This window comes from Anopheles gambiae, chromosome 2 (assembly GCF_943734735.2).
Source record: "Anopheles gambiae chromosome 2, idAnoGambNW_F1_1, whole genome shotgun sequence".
NCBI classification, from domain to species: domain Eukaryota; kingdom Metazoa; phylum Arthropoda; class Insecta; order Diptera; family Culicidae; genus Anopheles; species Anopheles gambiae.
In genome coordinates this window covers 35,038,537-35,055,158 of record NC_064601.1, presented here as the reverse complement: position 1 = coordinate 35,055,158, position 16,622 = coordinate 35,038,537, and the positions used below count along the sequence as shown (strand labels likewise).

General features: G+C 46.0%; 1 protein-coding gene across 3 annotated transcripts in view; it reads left to right on the top strand.

Moving 5' to 3' along the window:
• The window catches only part of LOC1279738 (uncharacterized), a 135,910-nt gene that overhangs the window by 93,940 nt on the left and 25,348 nt on the right, over nt 1-16,622 (top strand). For 2 of the 3 annotated variants that reach the window (XM_061643511.1, XM_061643512.1), the window contains exons 10-16: nt 11-141; nt 4,705-4,864; nt 11,554-11,784; nt 12,124-12,246; nt 13,251-14,016; nt 14,073-14,683; nt 16,298-16,423. In XM_061643511.1, the coding sequence (XP_061499495.1) occupies nt 11-141; nt 4,705-4,864; nt 11,554-11,784; nt 12,124-12,246; nt 13,251-14,016; nt 14,073-14,683; nt 16,298-16,423 (2,148 nt within the window). The remainder of the gene's footprint in view (nt 1-10; nt 142-4,704; nt 4,865-11,553; nt 11,785-12,123; nt 12,247-13,250; nt 14,017-14,072; nt 14,684-16,297; nt 16,424-16,622) is intronic. The other variant, XM_061643513.1, reaches the window with a different exon arrangement.

The window sequence follows — 16,622 nt, the reverse complement described above, 5'->3', positions numbered from 1 at the left end:
CACGAACCAGATCCACCGCAAGTGACACTGTCGCTGGGATCAACGCTTAATCCCGACGACATCAAGGAAGGCGACGACGTCTACTTCGAGTGTCACATTAAGGCAAATCCGAGGGAGCATCGCATTACATGGTCACACGATGTAAGTACCGGACGCGGGTCCACGTTGACACACAGATTAACTGCGGCGGCTGCTACCCACTGCCCCGGGAGCTGGGAACGGTTTTGCGTCGACCGGGCGGCTACAAGTAATCGTAGCCGGTTGCCGCAGACACGCAACACGATTCGGGACGCAAGCGGGCGGTATAGATAATTCATTTAATTTTCCTCGCCACCGTGCTTGCGCTCCGCTCTGGCAGCGGTAACAGGCGAGACGGGCGAATGCTGCGCTCGCGTAGCGGCAAACTGTTTAAGAATTTCCATTTATATAACTCAGTTAAGATTACGAAGAATGGGGTTGAAAGCTTGCCGCCACTTGAAGTGTGGCGTGAAAAAAGGCAAGGGAGAGAAGGGGGAGAGAGAGAGAGAGAAAAAAGCACCCACTACGAAAGAACACAAAATGCCATCATTTTTAGGGGTTTTCCTTCATTTTTCTTTTCATTTTTTTCATTCATTTTCATTTCTCTTTGCGACTGTTCTTTCACGGATGCCATCCCCGGTGCTGCCGATGATGATGCGCGCTCGTTTGGCCGTTGATCGTCTCACCGTGCACAAACTGTCAAAGTCACAACCGCGGCGGAAAGGCTCAGCCTTCAGCCAAGCGCCGGCATCGCGTCATCTTGAAGGATCAAATTGAAATTGAATGAAATCAGCTTAAGAGAGATAAATTGCTCCGCGAAACATAATGGCATCATATTTTCTCGATGTGAATTTAATGGGATTTTAATATGTTTCCTCTTTCGCGTGCCCGGCACGGACGCCCGGAAGCAAGCCTTCAAATGCTACCCATTTGCCCGAAATCCTTACTTCCTGTGGGGTTAGTTAGGGGCCTGGGGTGGATGAGGACGCACCAGAACACCACGTGAAGTGTCAAGAAGGTGAGCGGGTACGGTGGTGGTGGTGGTACCGTTTGACGGTGGTTTACGCTTCCGTCTTAGCAACATCCGTTTCGCCCTGTGTGCCACCGGTGTGGAACGTTCGCCTGCCGGGAGAAAGCGGCGGAACGTTCGGATTAAAGATAGGAGAGATAGCCGTAAGGAAAGCGTCTTGTTGGGAAGAATGAAAAGCTCCTAAAGATTTATATTGTTGATAGAGATTGCTTTGTTAGTGAAGTAAGACTGCAAATGACCAGGTGAACAAACCGCGCAACCGAAAGCAGGAGGACCGAACGGTGGCACACTTGAACATTATTTTGCCATTAGGCTAAGAATGGTGCTGTTGCGTTTGAGTGTTGAATAGCAAATGATTCTTGATGTGAGTAAGGCCATTTTGCTCATATTTATATGAGTTATTCTTAAAAATATAGGCACAATAGAGGTAACACAAAATGTCGATAATAGTGTATAAATCATGGTTTCATTACCTAAATGAATGTATTGAAACTATAATAACGGAGCCCAAATAAGATTTAAAAATGAAACATGGTGCTGGCAGCAACCATTTTAAATTAATAAATATACAAAAGAGCGTAAGCCCTAAGGAGCTTTTCGATTCAAACAATTCTTCAAAATTATTTTTATAAATTGTTAGCTCACTGATATTTAAATGCATCTTACACTTCTAACCTCAATGGTCTACACTTATTTCGAGGTGTAAAAAATAGGACCATAGTACCCAAAAAATGAATTAACTCGTTTATTATATTTACTCATTTGTTAACTCTGGTTAAATCATATAGAACAACCTTTTTATTGTCTCTGGTTTAATTTCAGTAGAATGTGTATCATATTGCAGTTTCCTCTTATGATCTCTTTTCCTAGAAGCTGTATTGAACTTTTAAAACACCTTAAACTACTTGTTCTATTCAGTAGGAACGGCATATAACAATATGGTACGGCCTTTGACCAAGCTATTATACAAAAAGTACCTGTGCACTATTGCACGATAGTCACTAAAGTATTTAAATTTAGTCAACATAAAATAATGCTTGCACTATTACAATCTAATGAGAAATAAAGATTATTCTGAAACGATTGTTTATGCATTCAGTAGCATTTATGATAAAATCTGTTTAAATCCTCCCTGTCTTCCAACATTACCTACCACAAAGCCCAATCCTTTCTTACCTTGAAAAGTCTTCTAAAACAGCAGCAGAGCCTTTCTAATTAAAACCCTCATCGCCGAAAAAAAACGGCTGCTTCATTTGCACGAAGAAAAGCACCATGAGCCATCGTGCACTATACAAGCGCTACCAGGCGTACCGTGGGCGGAACACAGACTGTCCCTAGCCGGTGGAAAACGGGTACACGTTTCGCAGTACACGCTCATCCCGTTTTTGTGTAACCGTATTTGGGGCAGAAATTATCAGCCCTGGTAAAAGAAGACGAAAGCGCGCACCGCCCACCCTTAAAAGCTGGATAATTATATTGAAAATCTAATTAAAGTTATTTCTTAACCGGACTGGCAATCCACCTTCCACCCTTTTTTCCCCCTTTATTTGTATCCACAGATTGTATCCACGATATCTCCCGGTACGGTTCAGTGTCCGGTACGCCGTGCCGTGGAGCACTTGCGGCAGCATTTGGTATTAATTTGCATCCTAAACACACGGATGAACACCACCCACTCGCAGCGTTCGGCGGCAAGAAAGGGGGAAAAAGCAATTTTATTAAGCAGATTCCGTTCGCCATTAAGAACCAATATCGACAGCGGTTTTATCGCTCGAATCGTCGACGATTTGGTTTTCCCTCCGGGCACCGGCAGGTAAAAGGGGTGCATAATCGTACTTTGCCAGCAGCGGGCGGGTTGCCTTCAAGACGGGCGCCGGATAATGCTGCGTGGTCCGTAAATAAAATATCTCAAACAATTGTACCGTAATACGCCCTTGCCTTGGGTCTGGTCGGCCGTAAAGGAGCCAGTGAGCTAAGAAGCCAGAAGCTGGGCTTCGCCGGCCCACAAATGGGTTCCCCTTTTCGGCACGTTCCTCCGTGTCTGCCTCGGTGAACCTGTTTCGTGTCTGTCTGGTGTGGCCTGGTGCGGCTGCTGGGCTGGCATGGCCAGGTTTTGCTAAACCAACCGCACTCCGGTTGGTAGGGCTTGATCAAATCTGAAACCACAAATCCCATTGCCCTGCAGCGCGTACTGCTTCCCTCCCCCAATCATTTGGTAGCAACGTCTGCCGTTCGGTCATCTTGGACCCGAAACCATTTCACTGGAATGGAACACCGATTTCAAAAGCACCACTATCCCTTCCCGGCGCGCTTCCGGCACTAGCACTGCCCCTAATCCGACCGTACGCTTTCGTTTGATGTTGAAGCCCGGTTCGTGTAAAGCCGACCAAAAGCACAATTTCACAAATTAAAATCATCATTCATTCATTAAAATATGCAAATAAATGTACACCGAAGCCATACCCTCACCGCCTCTCTGTCTCTCTCCCTTATTTCGAAGCTAATAGATTGGCTGGGCACGAAGGATAGAAGGGCCTCCTCTGCCGCGCCTAAACCCGGAAGCACCAGTGATTATGCCAGTGTGCCGTGATTATCATTATTGCTGCTGCTGCTGCTACTGTTGCTGCTGTTGTTGTTGCTTCTTGTACGGCCCCACCGCAAGACGAACTTCCTCATCCCTGCTGCTTTCTCCCGGGAGTTTAGATCAGTCAGCCGGATAGAATTGTTTCGTTTGCGCTTTACTGTGTTTGCGCTGCTATGCGATGATTAGGATGATCAAAACCGTTTATCCGAAAAGGGTGAAACCAGCTTCAATTATGAAACGTTCGGGCAAAAGGGGCACGCGGGCAATCGGGCGGTACGGGAAAAACGGCGTAAACACACGCCCCAGAAACTCCCCGAGTTCGGCTAAAGGGCGCTGCTAGAGCACAAATGAAACGTGATGCTCGGGCTTTTGAGCGGAGCCGGATTAACGCCTACGCGCTCGGAGATGAATTCAATCAGCGGCAGAAAGCACTCGTACACATGATCCGTCTCCTTCATTCGACACCGGAACGATGCAGATAACGTATAGTGGTGCTCGTAAGGGATTAAAGAACGATGATGGTGATGGGGTTTTGAGATTTATCTCTTTTGTTTTTCCACATACATTGGGATTCCATTGCCATTGCATCTTAATCTCATCTGTTTGATACTAAAGATGAATCGATACTAATCAAGCGACCTTAAAAATGCACGTCATATTCGGTTGGATTTGCAAAACTTTAACAACCCGTAGCACAAGTGAATGCTTTTTACAGCCTTCGCTTGCATTTTCATACCGGTTCTACGATTAAAAAAAGGAAAATCTGTGAATACGTTTGCTAAAACTATGAAGTCAATTTGTAGATTGCCTTCAATCTGCATGGTGATTAACTTAACATTTAACTTGCAATTTCGAACTGATATATAATCCAGATTCCAAAGTAGTTTACCTGTGGCTAACTCTAACCAGCTACTTGTTTGTTTTTTGTATAATTAGGCTTGAAAAATACTACCAAAATATGTACTTCTTTTTTAAAAACATTCCATTTAAAAAGCTTATAATCTACCAGTTCCACATACATTAAATCCAATTGCCTTATTTTTCCTTTCCTTTGCTGTAATTTCATCTCCAGGGTCTACCTGTCACGCAGAACGTCACCTCCGGTGTCATCATCTCGACGCGGTCGCTGGTGCTGCAGCGCGTTGGAAGGTTTCACTCCGGCAGTTACGCCTGTGCCGCGGCCAACGATCGTGGCGAAACGCAAAGCGATCCGGTTGCCCTCAAAATACACTGTAAGTATACCGTGTGCATGGGCAGGGTTTCGCGCTTGCAACAATGACACCAACGGCAATATGCATTCCCTCACCGCACGAACAGCCGCTCTTGAAAGGCAAAGGAAGTCAAACGGTGGCTTCCTTGCCACGCATTGTCCCAATCGGTCCCGGCGCATAATGAGCGCTCGTACCATATAAACTGTACTTTGTGATATTCAAACGACATCCTATTCTACGTGCTGCGCTTCGTTAGACAATGCTTGGGAAGTAACATTAAAACTCGATATCTTGTACCCCATAATACGAGGAAATTGCTATCGGTGATGGTGCTTGATCGCGTTCATGCCGGAGACAGGGAATGTGGTGGTGAATTTTCTTCAAACCGTCCCTATCATCATCATCATCATCCACAACAACAACCTCAACAACATCATACGCTCTTGACTAATGAAAGACGTCATTACTCTGAAAGGATTCCCCGGTCTACATCAGTTGTACCGTTGCACTGTACCGTTTCCTCGAAGAGAGAGAGAGAGAGCGAGAGAGAGGGAACCGATCCAAAAACGGAAATGATACCGAACCAGAAAGGGGTTTCGAAGGGGTAGCAAGAAGAAAAGGTTGGTGCGAATGGAGGCTTAGCTTTTTGATCCGGTTCCGGATTCGATGTGCACACAAACTTTTGCACAAAATTTTCACAAAACAGAAAAGCCGGCTAGCAAGACGAACCGTCGTTTGGTAGCCTGCTTGAATCGAGCCCTCTTCAAAGCCGGCTCACAACAATTACGAAGAAAACTCATAAGCCAAAACGAGGCAACAAAGTTTCCACTGGCACACTCTCTCGCTCTTTCTCTCTAAATATCTCTCTCGCTCTCTCGCTCTCTCTATCTCTCTCTTCATATCTCTCTTCGTTTTTGATGCGCCATTGATTGCCAGTTCACTTCGGTAGAGGTTTAATATACTAATTAAAAGGGCACTCCATTGCTGCATTGACACATCAAAAGGCCGATCAAAGCCGTCCCGGGACCGAAAGGAACCCGCTCGTCTTTCAACGAAGCCCTTTGCGTCTCTCTATTTCTCTCTCTCTTTCTCTCGTCTATTCCACGCTGTGTAGACTGTGTCTTTGCACTTGAAAACTTTTCCTCGTATTCATAAATTGATGTGAAATATTGTCACAATAGAGCGAAATGGTAGCTGAAATGGTCGCCGAGGAACGTTCAGCGAGAGCGGATAACATCAAAGACCGATGGCGATGGCGTATCGGTGCAAAAAATGGATGTTATTAAAATGAGACTCCAATCGCACGGAACGCCGTAGTAGTTTCCTAAAGCCGGTCACAGCGCTGTGACGATGGCATGATTTTAATCTTTCAGCTAAAAATCAACCCCACTATGGTGATTGGACGGTCGGGCAAGGGTGTTATCAAACCATTCCATGAAAAATTAGTAATGCCCGTTGTGAGAGTAATATCCTTTGCCCACGTACGCAACGCTGAACGAAACGAAATGTTGTGCATTGAGCTTTCCACAACGACAGATAAAATCAAACGCTTCAGATGGTACATAAAAATTAAACTTGCTCGTAGTGTTTGTAAAGCGGAAGCATATAGAACACACACAAACACACAGCGTACGTTCGTGCAGTGAAGTGTAACGGTTGATGTAACTGCGTGAAAACATTCTCATTAACGAGCGCTCAGGTTCTTTCGGTTCCCCTCCCGGTCTGACTGCTTCAGTAGATGGAGGCAACTGTGCAATAAAACTTAACAACGAAATAATAATGATTGCTTCACTCATAGAGTACGCCTAGCGGTTGGTTAAAGGATGACGTACAGTGCACTAGCGAATCCATTTTAATGATTCGTGGTTTGAAGTGTATAGTATGTACCGTATCATGATAGTTTCTACTGGTTTTCAATAAATAGTAACATTTCTTAATGCTAATTGATGTTTCATGTATTCAATATGAAAACTTTTCATGCCTAATTGAAAAGAAGAAAATACTCGCAAAATACATACAATTTCTGGAGCTTTCTTTTATTGAATCTTGATTTTCGTCTTCCAAAATTAAAAAAAAAATTTTTTGATTGGTTAGTCAGAAAAGAAAGCTATTTAATTTAACCTTCACCTAGTCATCGCGGGCCGCATTAAAGACTTTGAGGGCCGCATGCGGCCCGCGGTCCGTAGTTTGGAGACCCCTGCTTTATAACTTAGTAAAATTTCCATTTCAACAAGAAACACCTTTTTTACGAAATATTTGTGGTAAACAGGTGAAATCAATTACAACTAGGATAACCTTATAGGGAACACGCTGAACAATTCACATTAGTTCGATGTATGGTTTTTATCGAGTATTGACAAAATGCTTGTTGTAGGTATCTCGTGTAAGTTCATCGCAACGTTCGTTAGTAATTATATGTTTTAGCGCAGCGGTCGGCAAACTGTTCATGCCAAGGGCTAAATTTAGTAAATGATCTTAAGCCGCGGGCCATGATATCGATTGGTGACATTGTTATTTTTCTAAAATTACTTACTTATCCGGCGCTACAACCGCTTTGCGGTCTTGGCCTGCCTCAGGAGTGTCCGAAACCGCTCACGGTCTCGCGCCTTCGTCTGCCAGTCCGTTATCCCGGCCTTAATGGCGGACGCCTCCACGCCATCTTGCCACCTCAATTTGGGCCTACCACGCCTCGTCTGTCCTTGTGGACGGCCTCACATCTATAATTCTATAATTATATCATCAAAACAATTCTATAATCAATTCTATAATTATATTATCAAAACAAGGTTCAACATTGATATTTACTATTATAAAATAAAACGGTAAAGATTCAGTAGATAAGTACCAGCAACAGAGTGCGCAAAAAACAAAACAGCAAGAGTTATATCGCTTCTTGATTACCTCGGCCTGCAATGCCGCAAACATTATGAGGGTTTTTTTAGGTACAAAAGCCTCAAAAACTCAAAATTTATCAAAAAAAAAGTACATTAGCTAACTATCAAAATTTGTTGTTCACGAAAAGGTTCTATTGTTGTTCTCGTAAAAAGCAATAATGTGTTATCGTCGCACTCGAAAAAACAACATTCAGGTTTTTTTAAATATTAGATTCTGCTTTCAAATGCTCATCTCATTGTGGTGAAACAATGTTAAGGTTGGATAGTAGAAATGTAACCTCGAGATCGACCATATTGATGATTCCTTCTTTCCATATTATGACAATCGAAGTTGGAAAAGTTCGACGCGATGAAATGTGATACTCAAAGATGATCAAAAATTTATATACGAATAGGTTCTTCCCATCTTTCATAATTAGCGAAATTCTTTCGCGGGCCAGATTGAACGTTGTGCCGGGACGCATTTGGTCCGCGGGTTGGACTTAGCCGACCGCAGGTTTAGTGTTAAAAGCTCAAAAGTAGTAATGTTGTTTATGATGTCTTTTTTTGCAATGTTGTTTTCACAACCACCTAATCCCTCATCGTTGGGAACGTGTCTATGAACAAATCATATTAGGCAATAATTTTTACAGAGAAACAGTGAACTTCAGTGAAAATGTGTGTGCAATATTAAGGCCACACATTGAGCTGACCCGAAATCGCAGCTAACCAAAAATTTACAACCGATGCTAAACGAACGTGCGACATGATCATCTCTCCTTTCCTGAAAACACACACACCCACACACAGTGTTACAACCAGTGCCAAACCAAACCGTTGTCGTGCCTGTTTCACGAAACACCAGCAACTTCTAATCGTAACCGGGCAACCGGATAACGACACTGAACACTCCCTTGTGTACCACCAATCATAACTATATTAAAAACAACAGTTGAAGCAGTAGCAGCAGAAGCAGCCGCAGCAACAGCAGTAACAAAACTGCCAGCTTTGGCCCTTCCAAACACTCCCACACAGCCCAGACCCCAGGTCCCCCGAGGACCGGGAGATATTAAGAGGAGCGCGCGCGCATACACGTCCAGCTGTTACCCTGTGCTGGGTTGATTATGAACTTCCCGGGTCGCATCACGGGAGGTGCTGGACCACCACCGACACCAACAGCCGACTCTTGCCACCCCGGGACGTCTTGATAAGTGTGTCCCGCAAGAGGTTTGGGGAAAAGTTTGAACATTTGTTAAACTCTTGTACTGTGCTTTCTGTGCAACCAACAACATCATGCAACATCCCGATGTCTCATATGGCCGCATCGGGTCGGTATCGTTGCTCAAGAATGGAAGTAAACCATAAGTTCGCTTTGCCGTTTCAGGGCTGACCGCACACATGTACGTAAAGTTTCTGGGTTCTGTGTGCAAACTCCGAGGAGAGTAATTAGCTCCACGGGCCCTGGTCGGGCGAGCTCTGGCCCGGTAGTACTGCAGCAGTTTTTGGGACAAAGTTCCCCGTTACTGATCCAGCACGTGGTTAGCCATGATTCATTCGGAAAGGCTAACGAGTCTCGGTGCCTTGGCGTGTTACAGGGATGCATCCGAGGTGGCTCGGGTGAGCCTGTTGGACGTATTTCTTGGAAGTGACAGTGTTTCTTCGAAAATGTCTTACTTTCCGACTTTTGGAGTTGCATTACGTCTGCTAGGCGTCAGCAGTATTGTATCCAACCAATCCAAAACACTTCACTTCTCAGCGCGCTATCCTTGCGCACACACTCATCAAAACCCATCCTCGAGCAATAAATAAACCGCCTGCTGTGCGCCATTCCAGCTTGCCTCATTTGCTTATCAAATTGTTAGGACAATTTACACCCACACCCATCCCGTGCGACTGATAATGCTTTAATGTCGGGTGCTTTGATTCACTTAATGCTTACGGTTGCGTTGCATGCAACGGAACAACTCCAAGCCGCGGCAAAAACCTTCGACCCAGACCGAGCACAAATAACCTCACTTCACACGGCACGGACACACGCGCGGAACAAAACACACAGGGGCAGCACTTTGGAGAAAATTAAAACCAAACCACTCCACGCTACCTCCCAGGGCCACATTGTTCGGCGCGGGCTGTGTTTCGTGTTCGGGCTTTTCCTTTTTTTTTTTTTTTTTTGTTCAATTTTGCTTTGTTCCCTCACAGCTCACTTTTTGAAACAGCTCTCGCCAGAACAGGGCGCTAACAACACGAACCACCATAAATATTAACCACGACGCGAATTTCACATTTAATTGTAAAACATCCCGAGTGCAGCCCGCGCGAGGATTTCTGCTCCTGCCACGCTTTGCCCTTTACGCTGCCCCCGCGGCAGCGTTGAACATTGGTGCAAATTTTAATTCCGGTTTGCTTTGCTCGAAAAAACAACACCAGTTCTCCCCCCTCTGCTTCCCAGTACTTCACTGTGTAAGGGGTTTGTGTGTTTAGTTCTAGCAGAGGAAGCATTGGTAGAAACCAGGAGGCTCCAAAAACGTACATGAAGCTGTCAGAGAAGTTTGCTATTCTTTGTCCTGCCGGTGGCCCTGCCCCGTCCCGAAACACTCCGTAAAGAGTTCCACGGCGTAACGCTAGAAACCGCAACATTTACAGGCGAGTCGCCTATTTTACTGATGCCAGTTGTTTTTTTTTTTCTTCTTGTTTGGACCTTCCTTGCCTTTCCGCGGCGCGCCTCCCGCCTCTTGGCAAGACACATTCCAGCACCGGCAAATGGTATGCAGCCCGGCATCATCTGCGTCGTCCGTGCGGTGTCGTGCGTTGTCTGAACGTTGCTTCTAGCAACGGCTTTCAACCAGGAGCTCGAAACACTGCTACGATCGAGACGAGTTGTTTTTATGTAGATTGTGTTTGTTGTGTTTTTCCTCTTGCTCTCTCTCTCTTTCTCTCTCTCTCTCTCTGTTTCTCTCTATTTCTCTCTCTATTGATGCTCTTACTTCATTTTTACTCTCAGCTTCCGGTTTGTCTTCGAAGCAGCAGCCACAACGCCATGGTGTTAGCCCATTCCATGGCAGCCCCTGGTATCCGTTGGCCAAAGTGTGGTAGAACACCCGCCGCGCACAGGCTCCTGTGCTGCTGTCGTAGAATTCTGCCCCAATCTGAATAGTCTGCGGGTTCTTCCCGTCTTCCCGGAGTGTCCCCAGGGTGTTATTCATAATCGTAAAATTCACTTTAACACACTGCGTCGTGTTGCGTGTTGCGCCCGCTTTCCCACAACAAGTTTGGAGAGAGCCCGCACGTGAGCGTGAGCGTCCCGGGGACCATCTTTCGCCGTACTTACGGCAGGGCAAGGAAGCTTGTGCTCCAACGCACCGGGTGGTCGTAAAGCCCGCAAACACCAATGAGCTTTCCGTGGGGTTGCATTTCTACCGCATACTCCAGACTTCATTCGAGAACACCCGTTCGCACTGCTGTTACATTTGCAGGCACTTTATTGATCCTCCTCCAGCAGCAGCAGCAGAAGCAGCAGAAGTAGAATAATAGCGGCAGTAAGACTGTGGAACATGAATAAAAATGAATAAATTATTTTTTTCACTTTTTCACAAACCAGACGGCATAACAACAAGCGAAGAAGCAACAACACACACACACACACACACACACACATACACACAATTCCCTTACAAAACAATGGCGTGCATGCAGTTGTGCCATTGTTGTACGAAACTTTGCGACAAGCGCGGTTGATCTTCAGCCAACCGAACGGGAGTCATTTAGTCACCTCACTTTATATTCTTTTTTGGTTTCATCCTCTCTCTCTCTCTCTCTCTCTCTCTCTCTCCTGCCCAGTTGCACCGGTTTGCATATCAAACAGTATCATGATCGTGGGTGCATCGCTGGACGAAACCGTTCCGGTACCGTGTCACGTAGCGGCCGATCCGCTGGACGTGTCCTTTGATTGGAACTTTTCCAACAGCGGCGAACGGTTCGAGGTGGCCAGCGGTCAGTTCAATCTGCTGCAGGAGTTCCACCCGGAGGGCATCACCCAGTCCCGGTACGACGCGGACGAGGATAACTCAGGTAAGACACGTGCCAGCCGCTTTCCCGGGTGCCCCTATCGTGCCTTTGTTTTGTCTGTGTTTTCTTTTCTTTTTTTACGGTATTATTTTACCCTTACACTCGGTTCTGGTGACACTGTGCAACGACGACACCGTTTCGATCATTGATTGAGTTTCGCCCTGCTCGGCGCTCGATGCACACAGTGATTGGCTGTGAAAGCGAGTCTTATCGAGTCACGCGCTGCGAGGTTGATGCAGTTTACATGTACACCACACGCTTCGTGGGCTGTATCGTATCGTGTGTACTATATCGAGTTTTGTTCTTGTTTTTTTTTTTTTTTTTGCACTCTTCTTCTTGCAGAAACGATCTATGAGCTGCTGTACACGCCGAAAAGTGAACGTGAGTACGGGACGCTGGCGTGCTGGGCGAAAAATTCCATCGGCAAGCAGGTCGAACCGTGCCTGTTTCAAGTAGTACCGGCAGGTAAGCTAACACGCTGTCGCATGCGGGTGTTGGTTACGGAGCGAGCAAAGTCTGACTTTTGGTCGCCACATCAATATGTTTTATCGATTTTTGAGTTTGAGACCACTTTGATATAACTTTGATTATCGGATACTGTTACTTTATGCATTTCTGGTATAAGGTACTTTTAGTTTTTGTTTTGTTATCCATTGCGGTCTGTGGACAATTTGCACTATCGACGAAGTGTTTTTCTATAACAGTTTTGTACATATTTTTTTCTGATTCTGTTAAACAATAACACATAATTTTAAAACTATGTAAAAATTTAGACACAGTCAAGCTATTTACCTTTTAATTGGGTTAGCTTAAGGAGCTTATTAATATTTCACGTATTATTTTAAAAAGAGTAGAATATAGTCAAAAGAATAAGTTTCGCTCTTGTTGCTAACACCAACAATCACCAATGACCTTAAAATGCTGTGTCAAATTTCCCCGAACCATGCTTTCCCACAAATTGCAAATAAAAATCACAAACCCACCCGCACCCAGCAAACCAAACGTAACGCGACCGGAAATGTCTCCATCACGTTTCCTCATTAGTTTAACAAGATATCGTTGATTGACAGTGTAAGCGAATGGGACGCAGGGAATATGAGGAAACACAGCAACAAAAGCTACTGCGCTGAATGCACGAAATGGCATGAACCAAATTTCCCCCCTTACCATACGTTCGTTCGTTCTCTCGCTTCCCTCGCTTCGTCTCGAAATCCCTCAATACTTGCTGACGGCAAACGTCAAACGGTGCCCCGATGGCGGTACCTAGTCCGCTCTGTCGTCCCGACGAAGACGAAGCGCTAAAGATGAACGACAAACATTGCGTCGCTTTTCTCGCTCCCGCTCGGCCACGCTCTACGCTGCTAAGGCAGAGTAAACAAAATCCCAACAAAACAAAAAAACAAACTAAAAGAGACCTCCCATCCCCGCCCAAACGCCAACGCTCACGTTTCGGTTTTATTTTCCCACAGCCAAGCCGGCCCCATTGCGCAACTGTACCCTGCGGCCCTACTCGACCCTAATGTCGCCGGCGGGTCCACAGCACAGCCAGAATGCTTCCGCCGCGTCAGCATCCGCCTACTCGTACACGTACGGCGATCCGCCGAGCAGCCACCCGGCCGGTCGGCATCCAGGTCAGCACTATCGGGACACTAATTACATTGTGCCGCAATTCGTTAAAGATCGGAACGTGCCACCGGCCGACCAGCGGAATGTTACAGTGAAATTTAATCAGAAAAATCCCAACCCCGGCGCGGCCGGTTCCCGCGCCACCGGGCCATCCACTGCCTCGCTGCGCTCCTCTTCCTCCTCCTCCTCTTCGTTCGCTGCGGTGAAAGCTTCCGGCGCGGTTTCGAACCGTCGAGATCGGCGTAACCGCACCGGTGGCGGTTTGCCTTCGATCCGCGACACCGATACGGCTCGCCTAACCGCGGACGGCGGGGAGGAAAGCAGCGCCGGAACCGGATCAAAGGAACCGCTTGCCGATCCACCGCGGCCCCTGCCCGCCCAGCCGCTCGAAATGGTTCGGCGGCGGGTGAAAGCGGCCCCCGGCTCCACGACGAGCGACGAGCAGAACAGCCGAACCGAGCTGCTGAACACGGCGACGGCCGTCCTGCTCGGCGAGGGCGGTTCGGCAGCCGTACTAGCATCGTCGGCGGTCGGCAACGATCCGACCGAGCAACAGCGCGGAAGTCGACTGCGCCGCTACACCATGAACTCCTCCACCGCCCACCAACGGTAAGTCCGACAGCCAGACAGCAATTTAATGAAAATGTGCAAAATGAAATAAATAGAGCTCTATTTGATGATGATGATGATGATGATGAAATTTTCAGCAACGCCAGCCTACCGGCGGCGAACAGCAGAGGCAGCGAAAGCAACAGCAATCAACCTTCGCATCTGCAGCACAGCAGCAGCAGCAGCGACGATCGAGCCCGGGGTGGAAATAATTATCACACGCCGGGCAATGCAGCAGCAGCAGCACCGATTGCATCGCAATTAAGATCGAAAACGATACGCCACCAATCGACACTGGCCCCGCCCGCCCCACCATCGGCCGCCTCCCTCGCCAGCTACGGTGGCGGATTTTCCGGTGTGAATGGCGCCACCGGACACGGGCCCACTTCCTACGGAGGCAATCATCATCAGCATCATCAGCATCACTACGTAGGACCGGGGGACGGCGGTGGTGGTGGTGGCGGAGGCACCGGTGGTGGCAGCCACTCCGCTTCCGTGGGGAACGAGCTGCAGCCCACGATGATGGAGCTCGAGTGTGTCGCCGGGTACGATGGTGGCCTGCCGCAGCACTTTTTTCTCGAGGCGTACGACTCCCGGACGCGCAAATTGCGCCTAAACATCACAAGTGCCCTTAACGATGTGCCGCTCTTCCGGATCGACCTGACTGGTAAGCGGGTGGGGCGGGAAATTTCGGCAAAGATTAGGTTCTTTTGTTGCGTTTTGCTTTATCCTCCGTTGCTGTACGCTGTGTACGTTTATCCCGTTTTCTTTCGGTTTCGGCCTGGTGGCGGCGGGATTGTTTCAACGGCTAGCACGTATGATGTGTTCATATGTTCATGCAATCAATTTTGAATTAGTTCCATTAGGTTCTTTTAATCAAGTACGGTGTGAAGTAAGCTTTTTAAAGCACTTTAGACAGTTCGTTTCTTCAATTTAATTTCAACATGTTTCAACTCTTGAAATTCTATGTTTCGGTAATTCCTATCATAATTTTTATTATCATTTTATGTTAAATTTTCTTGATACGAGTTATTTTCTTGAAGTTGCTTTTGCAATACTTTGAAAACAATAGTCGTGTGGTAGTAACTGATGTCTCATTTCTTGTCATATTTTTTAGTTGTTGTTTTTCCAAAACCATGAAATAAAATATCGAAAGAATATTTACATAAATTAAGCAAACAAAACAATCCTTCCCATCGTAACGGGGGATGCATCTATTCATAACTCATGTTCACGACTGTTGCTATTCTTCAGCAAAAGTATCTACATGGCTATATATAGATTAAATGTATCAGTTGATATGCGATCCCCATAGCAATAACAGAGTCTAGTAACCACGCAAGGTAATTTGTTAAACGATAAAGTGTACCTTAATGTTCGCACAAATTCCATGGCTAATCTGGCATTTGCAACATCTCTGGCTATCTTCCCTTGCTGGTAAAAGTCTTGGCATGGACCTTGAGCAGAAAGTGCAAACTAATCTTGCCACTTCTTCGCCAGGAGCAGGATGGACATTTTCATCACAAAGATTTAGTTAAAGGCGGTTGTCTGAACTGCAAATCATTCATCAGGAAAAGTGTAGCTTTCAATACATTACCAGTGATTATAAGCATTTTTGTTTCTTTTTTCTTTTTTCTGTTTTACAATGGAAAAGCAGAATGAACTCAAACGATATTGAATAGTAGATAACATAGGTATGGAAGCGATGTGGATTAGCAATTACTGCATATCTTCTTACATTTGTTAAGGAATTTTGTTTCTAGCTTGTTCCAACGAATTATTAGGACACTTTCCAAGAAATACTATTGCTCATCGTACCACTTCTACTTCGTAGGAAAATACTACACTCTCTTTTTAATGCGACTCCCCTTCACTAATACCCCAAAATTGCCAACAATAACTGAACATACCATCGTACCAACCTTAACCGAAAACAGTCATAAACCTATTTCTGGTCATTTCCCTTCCAATCGATGTGCCGCTTCATGCTTCAGCGAAAAGGCACATTGTTTTTTTGGCTTAAAATTGTCTCCCCTCTCCCATCACCAATCAAACATCGCAGCCCAACGAACGCTTTAAAAGCAATAAGCCGAAAAAAAACAACGAAAACAAACGATACACTGAAATTTGTAAACCCATTCAGCTGAATCCTTTTCTCTAAGGCAACCAATCTCCTCCTTTATCTGGCTTTTGAATCGTTGCTGTTGTTGTTGTTCTGATTCGGTTTATGTTTCTACCTTCCTTTCTCTTTCATGCACACGTCCAAACCAACCCGTCACAGAACTAAGTCCCAGCGAAGCCTACACACCGACCCTGCACCTGATAGCGTACAGCGTGAATCAGAAAGGTCGTTCCGAGCCGACGATCCTGGAGGATATAGCAATTAATGAAGCTGAAAAAAGGACCGGTAAGTTGCGCACATTTCGTCCACCGTATCTTGATTGTGTTTTGCAGTAGAGGTTTTTTTTTCGTTTTTCGTTCTTCGATATTGTGGGAGTTGTTTTGTGTTTTTTTCTACTCTCGCTCACTCACTCTCTGTATCTCTTCAACGAGACAAAAGTTGAATCTTGCTAACGAGAGGGTGCTTCTGGACGGGTGGCTGTTGA